Here is a 14,868-nt window from a genome sequence, read left to right as displayed (position 1 = left end):
AGCACCGGCAAGCATTCGGAGACAATGTTGACAGATCTGGCAACGACGCCGCTGCCGACACAGATTGTTTACATCCTTGCTCGCAGAAAGGTTTCTGTGTGAAATTCACGATGACCGCGATCGACAAAATACAGGCGCTGGATCTTATCGAAAAAGAGCTGATCATGTGCTTGCAAAGTGCTGGTAAGTAGCGCCAAAGGCAATACAGCGCAAAGGATGCCAGCATTATTAGCTGAAGGTTGTTGACACCACCCCACCGTGCACCATTACAGGAGCGGCACTGATGGAGCTGAGCAAGGAAAAAACAAGCCAAAAGGCGACGGAAACAAACGTGAACCAGTTCCTGAAGTCGCTCAACAACGTCGAGACGAAGCTGTCGGAACAGATCAACTATCTCACGCAAGTGTCCACCGGGCAGCCGCACGAAGGTTCCGGGTACGCCTCCGCCAAAGTGCTGCAGATGGCGTGGCACCGCATTCAGCACGTCAAATCGCGCATCAAGGATTTGGAGGAGTGCAAAATGCGCTACATTCAGGCGAACCGGATGCAAAGTAATCGTGTCGGACAGAACACGTCATCGAGCACGGCGGGAGTTATGCTATAGATGCTAGAGAGTAAGACATTTTCTGAATAAATCGTGTGCATTAAAACACTTTTATTTCATTACTTTGCTTCTTCGGTCACTGTGCAAACAGAAGCAGTCGTTTCCTCGGTCACTGTGCAAACAAGAGCAGTCGTTTCTTCAGTCAATGTTGCAACTGGAGCAGTCGTTTCTTCGGTCATTGTTGCAACTGGAGCAGTCGTTTCTTCGGTCACTTTTACAACTGGAACAATTGGTTCTAAGGTCACTGCTACAGCTGGAGTATTCGCGTTTTGGGTGATTGCCTCAACTGCAGAAATTGTTTCTTCGTTCAATCCTACAACTAGAACATTTGCTTGGTCGGTTACTGCAACAACTGGTACATTTACTTCTTCGGTCATTGTTACAACTGGAGGAATTGCTTCTTCGTTCAATGCTACAACTGGAGCAGCTGTTTCTTCGGTGACTTGTACAACTGGTACATTTGGTTCTTCTGTCACAATTGCAACGGATTCCTTCACCTCTTTTGGCTGTCCAATGCCGAAAAATTTGTTCACCAGAACGTACCTCACGCACTGCAGCAGCACATTCCGCTCGTGGCGTATGTCGGCATCGAGCAGCTTCTCCAACATGGTATTCTGATTGGACCGTCGGAGCTTCGAATAGTCTAACAATGGTCTGTTCGGGTTCCTAGCCCGTTTGTCTTTGAAGTTGTTTTGTCGTGGCGGTTTGTTCTGCTGTTTGGGCGGACGCTTCACAACGGTTGAAGAGCTCCCACCCGGAACGGCGCAGTCGACACTTTTTGAAGCTGTGGTAGTCGACTGCATTACTGCACCTTTGCTTTGTGATTCATTAGATGCAAGCACTGGTTGCGCGGCTGGGGCCGAACTTGTGCTGGGTGCATCGTCACCATCGTCTTCAATTTCCCCCTCACTGAGTTTACATTCCGGCTTCTGAGTGGGATCCTCGACTGACGATTCTTCTGGCGACTTCTTTTGCGCAACTACCGGACTCGCTTGCTCTTCTTCGTCGCAGGAAGATTCTGTATCTGTGCCATAGACTCCCAGCATTGACAGTGCGTTTTTGGGTGGGTCTTTATAATCTTTCAACGACGAAGTGCCCTTGAATGGTATTCTATCTAATGTTTTTTCTTCTACCGGTGCGACGAAGGCAGGTTTCTTTGCGCGTCTTTTGCGCTTTGGACGATTCGCATTCCGTCCGTTCGGTTTCGTGTTTGGACCATTCATGCTAGAGTCGTCATTCACCGGCGCATGGCGCTTGGGAAAACGGTCCTTCTTTTCCTCGATACGTTCACCCCGATTAAACCGGGCTTCCTGTGCCTGCTGGCGTAAGATCACGTTCTGCTTGGTGGGATACCTTTTCCGACGCTCCTCCTTCCACTGCTCTATCTCCTCCGCTGACGGACCGATGGTGTCCTTCGTACAACCGCCATCGCTGTGCACTTGTCGACCGTGTCGCTTCATGATCATCGGATGGCCGACAAACGTACACCCGGGCACGGTGCACGGTACATGGTTGGCCTTGTGTTGCTCGAACTCTTCCTCTGATCGGCAATTCACGTCGCAGCCTTCACACCACAACTTCCAATCTAAAACTAACAGTTCGGGTTTCACGTCCTTCTCCAGTCCATTGTTCGGCGGTCGAGGTGATCGATGGTTTGGCCCTCCGGCTTTGTTTTTGAACCCTGCCCCCTGATTGTTTCGTTGGTTCTGGCTGGCTCCCCCTTGTTGGTTCTGGCGATAGGTACCAGGACCGGGATACCTGTGCAGACCGGACGCTGGCCGTTTTCGCGGATTGTTCAGAAACTGGGCCGGAACGGTGGAACCACGTGGTCCGAACATCGGAGGCGGTTGTTTGCTACTCGGTAGCAACATTCCATTGGGCGTGGAGAAATGTGGATTCAAATGCCGACTGAAGCTGTCCAGACCCTTTTTCACCTCGTCCTGAAACCTGGGCGATGGTAAAACAAACTTTTCCTCAGCCATCGCAATGTACGGCGGAGCACGTTTTGCTTGCATGCACCGAAAGTTGTTTACAAATTAACTGCGTTCTGTCGTGCCGTGCAGTGTTGCCAGTAACGATAACGAATATCCTTTCCTTTGCTTTTTTTTTGCAAATAAGACAAATTACATTATGATTTTCTTATTGTTATGCACAATTTGGTAAAATATTATTCGACCTAGAAACACAAAATCCTAATTATTCATCTAATTTGCTGGTAGTTTTGCAATGAAATAGAATGAAATCATGACATTTTCCAACTGTCAGGGTTATTTGACAGCACTCGTGACTGGAGGAAGAAGAAGCGCAAGGAAAAGGACGGCAATCGGTTTGTTTACGCGTGAATTTACTGTGAAAAATTGAAAATTTCTGTATTTCTCACAGATATTAAACTGTTGGAGTGTTAAAAGTGATTCATCTTGCAATGCCCGATATCGAAGAAAACCCCGCGACGAAACCAGCGGACGAACCGGTGAAGGAAAAGGATGAGGAAGCACCGCCTACCAAAGCGGACGATGTGCGTGCGTCAAGAAGTGCTAGCCCGCCAGCAAATCGCTTGAAATCGGTCGTCACCCGGCGGAAGGACCCGATAGAGGAAGGCGAACTGCCCTCTGATCGGTCTTGCTCTCGGTCACGTTCCCGCTCGTACTCGGATGTGGACAGAAAGCAAGACTCCCGCAGCAGAAGGCATGAGCGGCATCACCGCAGCCGTTCCCGACGGCGAACGCCTTCACGGTCCAGATCCCGTTCCAGGTCTCGGTCCCGCAGTCGATCCCGGCGCCGTAGAGGGAACCGACGACGTGGACGGTCTCGTTCCGATTCACGTGGCCGATCCTATTCCCGCTCCCGGTCAAGATCTCGTTCGCGCGATCGCCACCGCAATAGCCGCAGAGACAACGACGCACACAGGCGGCGGGAGGATGCTGGCAGAGACAATGAAAATCGCAACAAACCCGAACGCAAGGAGGAAGGCGATGAATCGCTGTTGCGGAATGAGAAACCTGCCATCCGCAAAACGGTCGATTTGCTCACCTCCAAAACGGGAGGAGCGTACATTCCACCGGCGAAGCTGCGCATGATGCAGGCAGAAATCACGGACAAATCATCGGCAGCCTATCAGCGCATCTCGTGGGAAGCGCTGAAAAAGTCCATCCACGGCTTCATCAACAAGGTGAACGTGGACAACATTGGCGTGATCACGCGCGAGCTGCTGCGCGAAAACATAATCCGTGGCCGCGGGTTGCTGTGTCGCTCGATCGTCCAAGCGCAAGCTGCTTCGCCGACCTTCACGCACGTGTACGCCGCACTGGTAGCCATCATAAACTCCAAGTTCCCAAACATCGGCGAGCTGCTGCTGCATCGGCTGGTCATCCAGTTCAAGCGTGGCTTCCGGCGCAATGACAAGTCCATCTGTCTGTCGGCATCGCGCTTTGTGGCGCACCTGGTCAACCAGCGCGTGGCTCACGAGATTCTGGCGCTCGAGATTTTAACGCTGCTGGTAGAAAATCCTACCGACGATTCGGTGGAGGTTGCGATCGCATTCCTGAAGGAGGTCGGCCAAAAGCTGACGGAAGTGTCGGGGAAAGGCATCAATGCGATTTTCGAAATGCTTAAAAACATCCTGCACGAGGGCAAACTGGACAAACGCGTGCAGTACATGATCGAAGTGGTGTTTCAAATTCGTAAGGATGGGTTCAAAGACCACGTCGCTGTCATCGATGCGCTGGAACTGGTGGAGGAAGACGATCAGTTCACTCATCTGATCATGCTGGACGAAGCAACCGACACGCAGGACATACTGAGTAAGCAATCTGTTCTTCTTACTGCCGACGGAGGTGCGCATTGTCTAATTTGGTTTGGTTTTTTCTTTGCAGACGTGTTCAAGGTGGATCCGGAGTATGAGGTCAACGAAACGAAGTATAAAGAAATCAGCAGAGAAATTCTTGGCAGCGACGCAGAGGACGACGAGGATGGCGATAAGAGTGGCGACTCGTCGAGCGGCGATAGCGATGATTCCGACGACGACGAAGCCGACAGTGACTCGGACGACGGGGATAATGCCAAACAGAAGCAGGATACCATCATCGACAACACGGAGACCAATCTGATCGCTTTGCGACGAACCATCTACCTGACGATTCACTCCAGTCTTGATTACGAGGAGTGCGCACACAAGCTGATGAAGATGGAGCTGAAGCCAGGACAGGAACAGGAGCTGTGCCACATGTTCCTAGACTGCTGTGCCGAGCAACGGACGTACGAAAAGTTTTACGGTCTGCTGGCGCAAAGATTCTGCATGATAAACAAGATCTACATCGCCCCGTTCGAGCAGATCTTTCACGACACGTACACCACCACGCATCGATTGGATACGAACAGGCTGCGCAATGTGAGTAAATTCTTCGCACACCTGCTGTTTACCGACTCCATCGGCTGGGATGTGCTGCAGTGCATTCGTCTGAACGAAGAGGACACCACCAGCTCGAGCCGCATATTCATCAAGATTCTGTTCCAAGAGCTCGCCGAGTACATGGGCCTGTTTAAGCTGAACGCTCGGCTGAAAGATCCAACGCTGCAGGAACCATTTTCGGGCCTGTTTCCAAGAGACAATCCGAAAAATACGCGCTTTGCGATCAATTACTTCACCTCGATCGGGCTCGGCGGGCTGACGGATGAGTTGCGCGAGTTTTTGAAGCACGCCCCGAAACCCGTCGTTCAGCCGCTGCCGGCACCGGTCGCGTCAAGCGGCTCGAGTGATTCGGATTCCAGCAGTTCGGATTCCGATTCCGATAGCACATCGTCGGACTCGTCCTCTTCTTCGTCCAGCGATTCTGACTCGGATAGCAGCAGCTCAGAATCGGAAAAGGAAGCAAGCAAACGGAAAAGAAGGAAGAACAAGGAGCAGGAAACCATGTCCAAGAAAAAGAAGTCGGAAAAGCAGAAGCAATCCGACAAAAAGACAAAACACAAACGGGATGATCGCGCAGACAAGAAAGAAAAGCATAGAAAGAGAGCGCAGGAGGAAGAGGAAGAGGAGGAAGAAGATAATCGAAAAGAAAAGGGTTCAAGACGACATGAAAAACACACCGCCGGAAGATATCCTAACGAGCATGAAGATCGTCCCCAGCGGCGTCGAGATGAGGATACAGATTATGATCGTAGTCGAGAGAAACACGCTAGACAACACCGTGAAGAACCCTCCGAACAGGATGTGTATAATCGTCGTGAGCGGGACCGTGATCAAGAACGAGACCGTGATCGTGGCCGTGATCGTGGCCTTGACCGTGACCGTGACCGTGACCGTGACCGTGACCGTGACCGTGACCGTGATCGTGGTCAAGACAGAGAGCGCGAGAGAGAACGCGAGCGCGAGCGTGAACGCGTTCCGAACCGAAATCGTGAGCAGTACAAGGATCATGATCGAGAGTATGATCGTCGTGAGCGCGACCACCGTGAACGTCGACAAGAGCGTCGTTAAAATCGCACCCGGTTGTATAAATGCATCCTAATTATGGTATCCCGAAATACATTTTCTTTTCTTTTTCACGAGTGATGCGCCTGTGTTGTGTGACGACTTTAACGATCACCGGATTTAGTTTTTATTTGCTGTTTTTCATCCATGTTTTTGCATCATTGTACATTATTAATCCGATAAGAAAGGGAAGGGTAAGCAAAAGTAAGTAGTAGTGTCGACATCACTGAAACCAGAAGCGTATGACGCGAACGCTTAAACACAAGGTTAATTAATCATTATATACGGGGCATACACATTAAACATAATCCCATGGGACACCAATATTTACAATACAAAGGACAATACAGGAACGACATATTTATGACGATGGTGCAGCAGCGTAGGCGCGCACACGTGTAGAAAAGCATTGCAAGCAGGCAACAACATGTTCAAACCCACACACCAACCAAAACTCCTTTACCAAAACGGACACCAGCCGATATAGCACTGGCACAGATTTTCGTTGCTGGTTGCCTGCTGGATCAGCAGGTCGATCTGTCTGTTGACGGCCACTGGTTCTGCTTTGCCGAAATCTTTACCGGTCAGCTTGTCCTTCACTCGATCGACAATTGCACGTGCCTTCTTATTGGTTACGTCGACGGGATTCTGCATCGCGGGGTAGTTACCATCGGGCGCATCACCTCCTGGTGGTACAGCAGCACCGGAAGCGCTCGGTACGGGAATGGCGGCCGTCGTACCACCGGAAGGAACATTCACGGTAGCCGACGGTTGACCTCCGGCGGCCGGTCCCGTCGTTGCATTCAGCTCATTCAACCGAGCATCGCGTCTGGCATTGTAGCTCAGCAGAGAGTCTTCGTGCATGCTGCCCGACACGCTGTCCATGTCACCGGCGTTCTTTGAACGACGCAATCGGTCCGAATCTAGCAGGCGCCAGTTGAGCAGCGGATCGTACACGAACGCTTCCAGTACCGCCATAAGACTGTCCTTGTTACGGCGCAGCACGTTCATTACGCTCTCGCACGTGCGCCGATACGTTCCTTCGATGCCGGTCACCTCCATCGCGTTGATCAGCATGCGCGTCAAGCGGAAGGGTATTTTCTCCGGGAACTTTTCTCGCGTCATTGCAACCTGCGAAAGAGGAAGAAAACGTCAGCACTGTACAAATGATCCCCGACCCAATTCTACCTACCTCGAAGCAATCGCCGAAATCGATGTGAAGAATTTTTCCACTCAGCCTATCCAGCATCAGATTGGAAGGATGGCGATCGCCGAGACCCAAGATGTAGCCCACCATCGACATGACCGCAAGGGAGCGGATGTAGTTCGTGCGCCGATCAAACCACTGCTCCGACGAAGGGCTTTTCAGCCAGAGCAGCTTCGCCAGATCGTCTCCTTTCGTTTGGTCAAGCGCATGCTCAAACACCTCCACCTTCTGCATCACCGTGAGATGGTCGTAGTCCGGTGCCATTCGCAGCATGATCCTATGCTCGATGTTTAGCATCGTTTTCTTCGAATCGCGATAGTCCCGGATCAGCTTGTGCAGCGTGTCACAGTGGGGCACCCAACCGATCAGACCCGAATTGGTGCTCAGCGGGATCACCGCATACCGTTGAATGGTTAGATTGCGCCGGAACGTGTCACGATCATTCAGCAGCAGTGTGTTGACCAGCCCGAACAGCTGCATCACTCGCTCATCTTGGCGCAAATCTTCGTGGCCTTTCAGCAGGAACATGTAGTTTTTACCATTCGACCCGCGGATGCACAGCTTCCTAGGACGTTGCTTCGAGCTGATGATCGTCAGGTTCGTCTCGATGCTGGCGATGCAGATCAGCTGTTGACCGGGCGTGTAACTGCCTGGGACTGCCAGCTCAAGGTTGCGACATGCCAGCAGCTTCGGACTGACATACTGCAGCTCCAGGGAGGTGAGCTGTACGAGCTGGCGCGAAATGCGCCGGAACACGTGGTAGTATAGGTCCCATGCTTGATTCAAATCTCGCGTATTTTTAGAGTTCTGCAAAGAAGAAACATGCGAAACATTGTAAAAAACACGAGGACGAACGAGATCGAACAAATTTACCTTATAATGTTTGCACCATTCCTGTGCCTCGGTCAAGTCACGTCCGTACGCCTGGTTGAAGGATGATTCCTTCAACGTTTGCGGTCCCCGCTGCAGCATGGCGTGCAACGGTTCCAGCGTCGCAAACATGCCTTCCACATTCTGCTCGCCAAAGTACAGCCGGGACGCTTCCTCCAAGCCCTCGTGCCACTGCTCGTGCCAAAGGATGGCCACCCGAATCAGCTCCTCACTGATCAGCAGTACCTGATTGACCAGCGTGTTCGAATGTTCGCACATGTTGTTGAGGATTTTGTGCGCCGCCTGCTTACGCGTGCCCGGCGCCGACTTCGACGCCACCGTAAGCGGATACACGAGCGCTTGCGGGTGAGTTTTACCGATCTCCGTCAGCAGATAGTTGATCAGCTGGCCGACAAGATTGCGCGGCGTATCGATGCGTGCGATCAGCTGCGGGATCACCTGCAGCCACGTGTTTTTGTCGATCACACGCATTCCTTCGACGAGCGCTTCGTACACCTCCTCGTACTGGGCGTGATCGAACCAGAGCGTTAGCAGGCGCAGTGTGTCCTGCAGCGAATTGCCCTGCGATAGGTTGATCGACTGGAAGAAGCCCCGGACGGCCGGCACGGCGTAATGCTTTATCAAGTTTCGCTCCGCCGCGCTTCCCGGATTTTTGGTGTATTCTTCCTGCTGCTTCTTCGCCTGCACCACTTCAAAGTTCATGTACGCCCAGTTGTGCCACGCTTTGTACCAGTTCGGGTCGTGCTTCGTTGCCCGGCTGTAGCACACCAGGATGCCATTGATGAGGTGGTCCTTCACCAGGTTTCCGCCGGTGGAACTACTCTGCCACATGCCCAGCTTCAGGAAGCATCGCGCCAACAGGCGTCTATTTTCATCCTTCAAGTCATCCTGCCCGCCCGCACCACTGCTGGCGGTAAACGCCTGCGGACTGAACGACGCGACAAACCGGTTCAGGTGATCGTAAGCCTCTTTCGTGTACCCCGCCATATGCAGGTGCTTCGTGTAGGCGAAGGTGACGTGCGGTTTGTCAATTGGAAGCGGTTCGCTCAGATTCTCCATCGGATCGTACTCGAGCAGCATGGTGAGTGTCTTCTCGGACAACTTCAAGGATCCATTCTTGCGACAGAGCGACGCAAACTTCAGCCACGTACGAATGTCCTCCTTGGGCGACAGCACCAGCGAGTGCACCTGTATGACGCGCTGCCAGTCCTCGACCAGCCGCTGGCCACCGAGCAGTCGGTCCCACCACATCGATTTGATCGTCTCGCGCCGTTCCGGGATCAGCTTGTACTGGATCACTTCCTCCAGCTCGGCAAGCATCTGCACGCATACCATCGCACCGTACGCACGCTCGTACGACTCGCCCGCCATCGCTGTCAGCTCCGTGTCGAGCAGATCACGCGTCGAATCGATCAAACTTTGCGCCAACGCGTATTGCTCATTATGCACGGCCAGCACGGCGCGATAGAATGCTCCGTCCTGCGTGTCCTCCGGAATGCAGCGCACGAACCGATGCATCCCATCCCAGTCCTGCAGACCCCAGGCGGCGGCTGCTGCCAGCCGACCAGCCTTGCTCTGTCCCTCCGAGCCAAGCGCATCCCAGTTCTGCGTGGTGACAGCATTCAATGCCGACCACTCGCCCAACGCTTCCAGGCAGCGCATCTCACCGAGCCGGGACTCCAAATCGTTCGGATTGCTCTTCAGCTTTTCCGAGTACAGTGACCGCGCCTGTTCCCAGCTGTGCAGCTTTTCGTACCAGCGCACTTGCACCTTCATCTCCTCGGCGCTGGACCGATGGCGGCCGGCATACTCCAGCAGCCCTTCCGCCGCTTCCTTCTGCTGCAGCTTGTTGTTGATCAGGATCAGCGACTCGAACAGCGACTGGGGCGGATCGTCTGTCCGGTGAAATTCGTCCTCTTTGTAGTGCAGCGCTTTCGCGTAAGCACGGCACTCCATGGCTCGTTCGCCCAGTATCTTCGAGTCGATCTTCAGCGGGTAGCTTTCGCAGTGCTCCATAAATTCCGCCAAATTCAACACCGTTTGGGTAATTTCGGGCAGATCCTGCACCGTCAGCGCCTGCGTGAGGCTGTGAGCAAGATCCTGCTTCAGCTTTTCCGACAAATCCGACCAGCACGATACGAACGCAGCGTTAAACAGGTCCTTCAGTAGCTGTGGGTAGTTTTGGGCCAGTGTGGCGCACGATCGAAGGGCCGGATTTTTGGACTCCTTCAGCAGAATGATGCTCAGCCGGCGCAGCCACTCCAACCAATCGTCCTTGGAGACGCGTCGATTCGCCTTAAACATTGCCTCCAGATCGGACATCGAAACGGGGAACTTCTTGATCGTGCTGTCGCTCGGGAGGGAAATTTCGCGATTCCGATTCCGCGCCTGTCGTATGCGGAACTCGTCATCCATCGCCAGTGTGCTGTTGTTCTGCAGCTTCGTCAGCAGCTTCGTGTACTCCACCGACGGGATCTTGTGCTTGATCATCACCCGATTCACAAGCGGCACAAACACGAGGTACTTCCGACCGAGCTGGATCATGATCGAGCAGAGCGTCGTGAGTGCTACGGGACGCAGCTCGGGATAGAAATCGAGCACGCGCACCAGCGGGTGCACGATGCGCGAAGAAAAATCAGTGAAATCTAGCACCTCGGCGAGATAGTTGATCGTTTGCAGTGCGGTAATGGAAACGTTCAGCGGTATGTCGAGCGGCTCGAACAGCTTCACGATCGCCGGTATAATCAGGTGCAGATAGTCGTCTAAATTGTTGCCGAAGTTGCGCATCGCGCCGAGTAGCTTCACCGTCACCGCCCGGTCCTTGGACGTGTCGTGCAGCAGCACGCGTAATATTTGCGGCATCAGCTGAGGTAGATACACTTTGAACTCGCAACCGAGCGCAATCGCAATCTTCTCCACCAGATTGATGATGGTCGGTTGCAGCGAGGCGGCCGATGCGGTCGAGCTCGACGACCCACCGCCGCCCGGAACACCTGCCCCACCGGTCGTCCAGAACGTCTTGATCAGCTCGAAAATGTCGTCCATGAACCCGATAATGTGCTGCTTCACGATCGATATCAGCGTGGACAGCTGCTGGAACAGGTACTCCTTAAGGCTCATCTCGGCGGTGACGATGTTCCGCAGCAGACAGGGCAACACCTGCGAGAGGTACGGGACCCCTTTGATGCCCAGGCTGGTGAAGGTGAACGTGATGGCCTGCACCACGCTGAGATGATGGTTGGACAGGGTGGGATCGCGCAAAATTTTCATCAACGTCGATATGACCACCGCCGGATAGTACTCGTCCAGCTGCGTGCTCATGTTGATCAGCATTTCCGACGTGGACAGGTCCGTATGTTCGTCGGTTTTCGTGTCGACAGAAATAAGAATGTTTGCACTCGTCTGGCTGTCGATCAGCCCGCGATTCATCTTGTGCTTGTACGGGTCGAGCGCTCCCAACAAACCCAGCACTCGGATCGTTTCCCGACGGACGTACAGTTGCTGCTCCGTTTTCAGGAAGTTTATCAGTATATCGATCAGATTCGGGTACTTATTGTACGGTACCACTACCTGCCCGGTCGCACTGACCAGCTGCCCAAAGGTCCACAGTGCCACAGCTCGCTTTTCCGTGCTGCCGGCGTCACTGAGCATGTCCAGCAGCAGCTGTAGCAGCTCGTCCGACCACTTCTGCAGCACATGGTGGCCGCCAATCACCTCCGCCAGATCGCCGATCGCACGCAGCACGTTCAGCACCACACTCGGGTTCTGGTCCGGTTCCTTCAGCTTTGGCACGAGTATGGTCAGTATCGGGCGCATGTACGACGCCACCAGCCGGGGCGTGCTGACGATCAGATGATCCAGCATTCTCGCACTTTGCTCCTTGTTGCGGCTGACGCCCGAATGCTCCAGCTCGGTCAGCAACTGAACCATCGTTTTGCGCAAGCTTGGCATCACATAGGCCGGATTGATCGTCGACAGCCGGCCAATGATGATGATCGCCAGCTCGCGTATCTCAAACACCTCGTCGTGGATCGTCACTAGCAGCGAGCTGAGAAACCACGGCTGCGCTAGCTGCGTGTCGAAGCTTTCGTCCAGCGATTTCAGCACTCGCAAGCGCACCGCCGGATCCACGTCCGTGATGCCAACGACGAGGATTTTCTCCAGCACCGAGCTGAGCGTTTGCGTAAGCGTTTCCGACACATCGTTCCCGTTACTTTCCGCCGCCTGGAGCGCTAGCTTCAGCAAAAACGTACAGGTATGGACTGCTTCAATGCGGATCTCCTGCTGCTCGCTGTTGAGAAAGTGATCGGCACAGCGCTGCACAAACTGTAGCAAGCTGCATCCTTCGAAGCTAAACTTGCCAAGCGTTTGCAGCGCCAGCACTATCGTGGCTGTATCGTGGACCTGCTGCTGCGGCGGTTGCGACTGTGGCTGCTGCTCCAGACTGCTCAAGAACGCCGGCGACACGACCGAGTGCGACTTTGGCACAATAAATTGTGGCAAAGGTCGGTTCATCAGCACGTACGACAGTATCTTCAGCAGGCCCGCCGTTATCTCCTGTTGCGCCTGGGGTACCGTTTCGCAGAGCTCACGCAAGCAAACGATCAGTGCCGGACTTAGACCGGTCGATAGCATCGGTGCTATTATCTCCTTGATCTCGTGAGTTATGCCACCTTTCAGCGCATGCCCCAGCAGCATGACGCACATGAACACGGAAGGATCCACCGGTGCTTTCCGCTTGTTGGGTGTATCCTTCAGCGGCAGTGCACTTCCGATCAACTCCATGATGCGTTTGGTGTACGGTTCAATTTCCTTTTCCACCGCGACCGCAATATAGCCGAGCGAAACAAAGGCGGCATTGCGTTCCTTCTCTTTGCTTCGTAGCAGCGTCAGCAGGTAGTTGGCGACCGTGCGCAGATGCAGCCGCACAAACTCCTCCCTATTGAAGGCTGCCAGCCGCGGAAAGATCGCCAACAGCGTCTGGATAACGTACGGTGACTTGGAGCTGCGCTGATCCAGCACCGCCTGGCAGATGGTGTCGTACTTCTCCTTCACCAGCGCTCGGTACAGTGCCGACTCCTGGACGCTGCTGTTCTGGCGGAAAAACTTCATATCCGTTACGACGTCGTAGTAGCGCGAGCTGTAGCTGACCGAGCTTTGTCCCGAATGGTTCCCAAACTTCTCCATAAAAGGCACACGGATGCGTGGGAAGAATCCCCGCCCTTCCTCCTCCCGCTGCGAACGCAACGATCGCTTCTGGTCCACCGGCAAACTGTCCAGCTGCATGTACTTCTTCTCCCACGCTGCGTGCGAACAGCGCAGTATTTCGTTGAACACGATCAGCGCACCGTGGACGCGATCGTCGCGATTTAAATTCTTCTCGCGCCCCACCGTATCGCGCAAGCACTCGAATGCCTGATCGTAGCAGTTCATGTGCCACTGGGTGTTATTGTTTTGCTTGGTTCCTTCGCGCTGCGACGTCACGATCAGTACGGCCCGCAGCGCCTGCCCGGCACCCTCCCGGATGGCCGCCTTCGGGTCCTTGATCGCGACAAATATGTGATCGAAGAAGCTTCCGACCTGCTGGTAGAAAAACGTGGGCATTGCGACGGCCAGCTCGCGCAGTACCAGCACGGCGGCGTGCCGCTTGTTCTCGACCCGATCCTCCGACAGCCACTCGAAGGCACGTTTGATGTCGAACTCGAACGAGCTGGCACCGTTCGAGCCGGGCAGCAGCGCCAGCTTGACCAACACGTTGGCGGCCAGCTGCATCACACAAACGTCGCTCATCGGCAACAAATTTCGCAGATTGTTCGAGTAGCGGGAAATCTTGTTGGTCGTGTTTACGACATCGCCGTTGATGAGACAATCTACAAGCGCAGCAGACATGGCATGGGGATTAGCAAAAGCCGTGTACAGTTGTGAGTATCATCTAACAACACTTACCGATGGCCAGTATTCCGCCCTTTTTCTCGTTATTGTCTGTACTGGTGAGCATCTCGAAGATGTGGTGGTTAAAGTCTTCGAAAAACATGTCGTCCGGAGTTTCGCGCAGCTCCGTCTTGACGTACAGCGACAGGTCCTTGATGGCCTTGTTCTGCACATCCTTGTTGCGGGACTTGAGCCCGTTCACGAACTGCAGCACCTTTACCATCGACATGATTGCAACCTTTCCCGGAACGCGATTTTGTTCGACAAACGATGCCCCGCGTACTTGTACTTTGTTTAAATATTCTTATCTTTTGCTTTGCTGTCCCTTGCGACGCAGTAGCCAAATCTTCCGAGCACTGATCCACCTTTCCGGATCCTACTTCTGAAGCTTATGCTAAGGTGGGGCCAATGTTTATGTTTTTATCCGCATCATAACAAAACAAGCTACTCAACACACGCACACTATCGCACCGCCGTCACACTCGTACGCATTCACACGGCAGGCACACGCACGCACACTCACACACACACACACAGGCGCAGATCAATTTGTCAGCGCCACCTTCGCTCGTCGGCCGCAGTCACGCAACCCAACACTGCCAAATTGCTACCGAAAAAGGTTAATTTCAACGACCGGAACTGCCTGGAACCTGCGTCCTCCATCGGGAACCGCTGCGGGCGCGGCTAATCTCTGCGCTGATCCATACTTACGGCCCGGAAACGGCGGCCTGCAGTGCAATTTACCCAAAATTTTTCCTCCGCTAC

General features: G+C 53.7%; 4 protein-coding genes across 4 annotated transcripts; 2 read left to right on the top strand and 2 right to left on the bottom strand.

Annotated features, from left to right (window-relative positions):
• The first annotated feature begins 14 nt into the window (after positions 1 to 14).
• On the top strand, positions 15 to 650 carry LOC133393808 (mediator of RNA polymerase II transcription subunit 11). Its single transcript, XM_061660425.1, has 2 exons — positions 15 to 183; positions 273 to 650. Exons 1-2 carry the CDS (start codon positions 111 to 113, stop codon positions 602 to 604), a joined length of 405 nt encoding a protein of 134 aa, XP_061516409.1. The 5' UTR covers positions 15 to 110; the 3' UTR covers positions 605 to 650.
• Positions 623 to 2,736, bottom strand: LOC4578201 (FMR1-interacting protein NUFIP1). Its single transcript, XM_061660411.1, has one exon. It carries the CDS (start codon positions 2,617 to 2,619, stop codon positions 664 to 666), a length of 1,956 nt encoding a protein of 651 aa, XP_061516395.1. The 5' UTR covers positions 2,620 to 2,736; the 3' UTR covers positions 623 to 663.
• A 136-nt stretch (positions 2,737 to 2,872) lies between these two features.
• LOC1278081 (pre-mRNA-splicing factor CWC22 homolog) lies at positions 2,873 to 6,155 on the top strand. The gene is made up of 2 exons (XM_317618.5): positions 2,873 to 4,404; positions 4,477 to 6,155. The coding sequence occupies exons 1-2, from the start codon at positions 3,027 to 3,029 to the stop codon at positions 6,078 to 6,080; spliced, it is 2,982 nt and encodes a 993-aa protein (XP_317618.5). The 5' UTR covers positions 2,873 to 3,026; the 3' UTR covers positions 6,081 to 6,155.
• Positions 6,156 to 6,165: 10 nt separating this feature from the next.
• On the bottom strand, positions 6,166 to 14,539 carry LOC1278082 (serine/threonine-protein kinase mTor). The gene is made up of 4 exons (XM_061660365.1): positions 14,119 to 14,539; positions 8,155 to 14,042; positions 7,267 to 8,088; positions 6,166 to 7,205 (listed from the first exon to the last, which is right to left on the bottom strand). Exons 1-4 carry the CDS (start codon positions 14,330 to 14,332, stop codon positions 6,534 to 6,536), a joined length of 7,596 nt encoding a protein of 2,531 aa, XP_061516349.1. The 5' UTR covers positions 14,333 to 14,539; the 3' UTR covers positions 6,166 to 6,533.
• Between the last annotated feature and the right edge of the window lie 329 nt (positions 14,540 to 14,868).

Source organism: Anopheles gambiae, chromosome 3 (assembly GCF_943734735.2).
Source record: "Anopheles gambiae chromosome 3, idAnoGambNW_F1_1, whole genome shotgun sequence".
In the NCBI taxonomy this organism is placed as follows: Eukaryota; Metazoa; Arthropoda; class Insecta; order Diptera; family Culicidae; genus Anopheles; species Anopheles gambiae.
This window is presented reverse-complemented; position numbering and strand designations above follow the sequence as displayed.

What these genes read in the sequence shown, in the direction of transcription:
- LOC133393808 (XM_061660425.1), top strand. Translation starts at nt 111, where the DNA reads ATGACCGCGATCGACAAAATACAGGCGCTGGATCTTATCGAAAAAGAG. An exon ending in CATGTGCTTGCAAAGTGCTG is followed by an intron (nt 184 to 272) that starts GTAAGTAGCGCC and finishes GCACCATTACAG; the next exon opens with GAGCGGCACTGATGGAGCTG.
- LOC1278082 (XM_061660365.1), bottom strand. Translation starts at nt 14,332, where the DNA reads ATGTCGATGGTAAAGGTGCTGCAGTTCGTGAACGGGCTCAAGTCCCGC. An exon ending in GGGCGGAATACTGGCCATCG is followed by an intron (nt 14,043 to 14,118) that starts GTAAGTGTTGTT and finishes CTGCGCTTGTAG; the next exon opens with ATTGTCTCATCAACGGCGAT. An exon ending in AATGGTGCAAACATTATAAG is followed by an intron (nt 8,089 to 8,154) that starts GTAAATTTGTTC and finishes TCTTCTTTGCAG; the next exon opens with AACTCTAAAAATACGCGAGA.
- LOC4578201 (XM_061660411.1), bottom strand. Translation starts at nt 2,619, where the DNA reads ATGCAAGCAAAACGTGCTCCGCCGTACATTGCGATGGCTGAGGAAAAG.
- LOC1278081 (XM_317618.5), top strand. Translation starts at nt 3,027, where the DNA reads ATGCCCGATATCGAAGAAAACCCCGCGACGAAACCAGCGGACGAACCG. An exon ending in CGACACGCAGGACATACTGA is followed by an intron (nt 4,405 to 4,476) that starts GTAAGCAATCTG and finishes TTTTCTTTGCAG; the next exon opens with ACGTGTTCAAGGTGGATCCG.